This window comes from Phoca vitulina, unplaced genomic scaffold (assembly GCF_004348235.1).
Source record: "Phoca vitulina isolate PV1807 unplaced genomic scaffold, GSC_HSeal_1.0 scaffold7, whole genome shotgun sequence".
In the NCBI taxonomy this organism is placed as follows: Eukaryota; Metazoa; Chordata; class Mammalia; order Carnivora; family Phocidae; genus Phoca; species Phoca vitulina.
Genome location: NW_022589710.1, coordinates 41,481,639 through 41,485,729, shown reverse-complemented (window position 1 = coordinate 41,485,729; position 4,091 = coordinate 41,481,639). Strand labels below are relative to the sequence as shown.

Here is a 4,091-nt window from a genome sequence, read left to right as displayed (position 1 = left end):
TATAGGGTTATCAATTAGCCGAATTTCAATATTGTTGTATCTCAGGGAATGGGGAGGCCTGAGGAGAAGGAAAGAGATGGCAAAATGGCTGGTCGGTGGAGCAGTCAGAACACCCACAACGTTTATCTATTGGGTTTGCCGCCTTATATGGGTGCAGTTTGTAGTACCCCCAAAACGATTACAATAGTAACATCAAAGATCACTGATTACAGATAACAGTAACAAATATAATAATAATGAAAAAGTTTTAAATATTGCAAGCTTATCAAAATGTGACACAGAGACATGAAATGAGCAAATGCTGTTGGAAAAATGGCGCCGATAGAGTTGCTCAATGCACAGTTGCCATAAACTTTCAACTTGTAAAAAGCACAGTATCTGCAAAGTGCAAAAAGTGAATTGCAATAAAACAAAGTATGCCTGTATGAAGTAAATCCACTTAGTCTGAAATATTACCATGATTTCTGTTTTCATGACCAGACCTTGAAAGATATTTATATGTGCTGAGAACGTCTAGGCACTTGCATAAAAATTATTTAACAATGGTTCCCTTTAAAGAGTGCAACTGATAAAGCTGAGGAAAGAAGAACTTTTACTTTTCATTTTATTCCTTCTGAATTCTGTTTTATATCTGCTACAAACTGTTTTATTCCTACTATAAACTTTGTTATGCTATCTGTAACCTATTTCACAATAGCACAATAGAATATATGCTTAGTTGCTTTAATCAGAAGTACCAACTTCAGTGAATACTGCCTAGGACTGAATCAAAAGCCTCTCCTCCAGAAATGATTACTACCAGCCTTTTAGCTATTTTTACTCTAATCAATACTAGAGGTTTGATTAATTAGCTTAGTGGATTTTAGATATAGGTTTTTGTTGTTCTACTGAATGAGGAATGACTTGAAAATTTTTTGAACTTTTGACAAAGTCATGGTCAAAAATTGATTATTTCCTTATTTTAATATGTGAATCTGATATCTTTTCATATGATTTTTACTATTTTTTTCATTTTTAATTATTTATAGAAAAACTTTTTTGCACGAATAAATGTCTTTGTGTTGTATTATTATCAGGACCAAACCAAACAAACAAGCAAAAAAAAAAAAAAAAGTCATAAAGTATGATGTATAGTAGAATTCCACTTTTTTGTCAAAAAAATATCTAGATAGAGAGACATAGGTAGATAGATACATAGACATATATTTGTACCAGGACCTTCAGCTAAACATTTAAAAGTCTGATCTCATCATTTTCTTTCTCCAAGATCTCTAGTACACATAAAGCAACTAACCAGTCCCACATTCCTTAAATGCTTTGACTAAAATGTTCCATGGCATCAGATATATGACTTCAGGGGACCACTGATGATAATTTAAATAACCATTTTGAATGAATGCTACAGAAAATCAATTCCACATTCCCACCTTATGTTCTATTCCTCTGTTCTTTACCAATAACTCTATCATTCAGGACTCAGTCAGGTATGCAGAATCACTCTCAGTGTTTTAGGATAAGTGATCCACATTAAAAATTAGACTTTACACAACTGTGGAGTAAGTGGAAAGTAAAGGTCCCGAAGGGCATCCTGCTGCATCAGAGAAGGGATCGCCAACCAGCCAATCTGAAAAGCCACCCACATCCAGCTTCTGAAGTAGGAATGTAAAAGGAAGTTGTTGCCTCTGTGTTCCTACCTCCTCTGTGTGTCCACACGCAAGTTTCTAGGGATAAGCCTGGGTCTGCTCTTGATCATCTTGGACAAGTTTTAGGAAGAAGAGTTAGAGATGGAACAGAGGAAAACAAGGATATGCTAGAACCCACCAGGCACCTCTGCATCTGTTCATCATCATACACAACTGCAAAAAGTACTTCAAAATCTACTAATCCACTTCTGCCTTCCAAACCAAATGTTTTTTCTTTGGTTAAAGTCTAAATTAGAGCCATGTAGTGAAACTTAGTTTGAGAAACTCAGTTTCTAGCTTAATTAAGTTGACACAGCACAACTCATCACAAGAACCATACTATTACTACTATTTTACTCTATTACTATTATTACTACTAATTTGTTAATTTCACCTTTCCTATGAAAAATGAATGTGAAATTCAGAAAATGTTTTTTAATGTAGTCAGTCAATCAGGGACCTATCTACATACTTACCTTATGAAGTCTGAATAATTACAGCAAGCTACCAGGAATCCTAATTGCATCAGTCTCCAGGTTCTTTGGGAAAGGGAGGTGTATTAGAAAGATCATCAAGACCTAAGTCCTAAATTCAAATTCTGATAATGCTTCTTTCTAGCCATGCACTCTTAAGCAAGTTAAATTTTTCTTTGATCCTTAGCTTCCTCATCTACAAAATAGACTTACCTGTACTTACTCTGAAGGTTACTATCAAGGCTAAATCAAATAATATACTGAAACAAATCCACCTTGTCCCCATCATTAGTTAAATGATAGAGTGCACTCTAAGACTGACACTAGAATTAAGTTTCAGAAACCAAAAGATGATAAAGTCCACACTATCATCAGGGAGTAGGCATGAGGGGAGAGCTGGTTTAGAAGGAATAAGGTATTCTGAGAAGGGATCTTATAGTCTAGTCAAAGATAACAGTTCATAGTGGTCTGTGAGAAACTGATCCTGTCACGTGATCTCTGGTCCAGTTCCAGGACGATTAACTTATTTATTCATTCAACAAATATTTATTGAATAATCAATATGTTTGATTATTACAACCACTGTCACTGTACAGGGAATATGAATAGGAAGACACAATTTGTACATCTAAAATGTAATGTAGGAAGGGTTGAAGATGGTGGTATAGGAAGACTCTGAACTCACCTTTTCCCACAGACACACAGAATCTACACCTACATACAGAGTCATGCCTCCTGAGAAAGAACTGAGGGCTCCAATCAAAAGACAGACATAAGGTGATTGAATACGTTTAAAAAAAAGACCCATCTATATGTTGTCTACAAGAGACTCACTTCAGACTTAAAGACACACATAGACTGAAACTTATGGAAAAAGATATTCCATGCAAATGAAAGTGAAAATAAAAAAGCTGAGGTAGCAATACTCATATCAGACAAAATAGACTTTGTTTACTTATTTTTAAATTTAAATTCAATTAATTAACATATAATGTATTATTAGTTTCAGAGGTAGAGGTCAGTGATTTGTCAGTGTTATATAACACCCAGTGCTCATGACATCACGTGCCCTCCTCAATGTCTATCACCCAGTCACCCCATCCCTCCACTCCTCTCCCCTCCAGCAACCCTCAGTTTGTTTCCTATGATTAAGAGTCTCTTTCAGTTTGTCTCCCTCTCTGATTGCATCTTGTTTTATTTTTTCTTTTCTTCCCTTATGATCCTCTGTTATGTTTCTTAAATTCCACATATCAGTGAGATTATATGATAATCATCTTTCTCTGATTGACTTATTTCACTTACCACAAAATAGACTTTAAAACATAGAGGAACAAGGGCAACTGCGTGGCTCTGGGAAGGGCTAGGTGGGGAGGCGGGTGGCTGCTTGCTGGATGCAGCCACAGGTCATGTGACTGAAGGGATCCTAAGGGATGCCGGCCTTCCTCCCCTGGCCTGAGCGCCCAACCGGACCCCAGCTATGGGGTGCTGCTACAGCAGCGAGAATGAGTACTTGGACCAGGACCAAGAGGAGCGGAAGCTGCTGCTGGATCCTAGCAGCCCCCCTGCCAAAGCCCTCAAAGGAGCTGAACACAACTACCACAGCCTGCCTCCCACTCGCACAGATGAGCAGTCCCTGCTCTCCTCCATCCTTGCTAAGACAGCCAGCAACATCATTGACGTGTTTGCTGCAGAATCCCAGGGCATGGAGCAGTACAGCACCCGCTTGGCTGTGCTGAGCCTCGGCCTGACCCACTGGAAGAAGCTGCCGTGGCTGCCATCTCTCACCAGCCAGCCCCACCAAGTGCTGCCCAGCGAGCCCATCCCCTTCTCCGACTTGCAGCAGGTTTCCATGATAGCTGTTTATGCCTACAGTGCACTTTCTCAGATCCAAGTGGATGCAGAAGAGGAGCTGGTTGTACAGTTTGGGATCCCGTGA

General features: G+C 38.6%; 1 protein-coding gene across 1 annotated transcript; it reads left to right on the top strand.

Moving 5' to 3' along the window:
- Positions 1–3,632: 3,632 nt before the first annotated feature.
- Positions 3,633–4,091, top strand: LOC116632777 (ragulator complex protein LAMTOR1-like). The gene has a single exon (XM_032404697.1). The coding sequence runs from the start codon at positions 3,633–3,635 to the stop codon at positions 4,089–4,091; it is 459 nt and encodes a 152-aa protein (XP_032260588.1).

What these genes read in the sequence shown, in the direction of transcription:
- LOC116632777 (XM_032404697.1), top strand. Translation starts at nt 3,633, where the DNA reads ATGGGGTGCTGCTACAGCAGCGAGAATGAGTACTTGGACCAGGACCAA.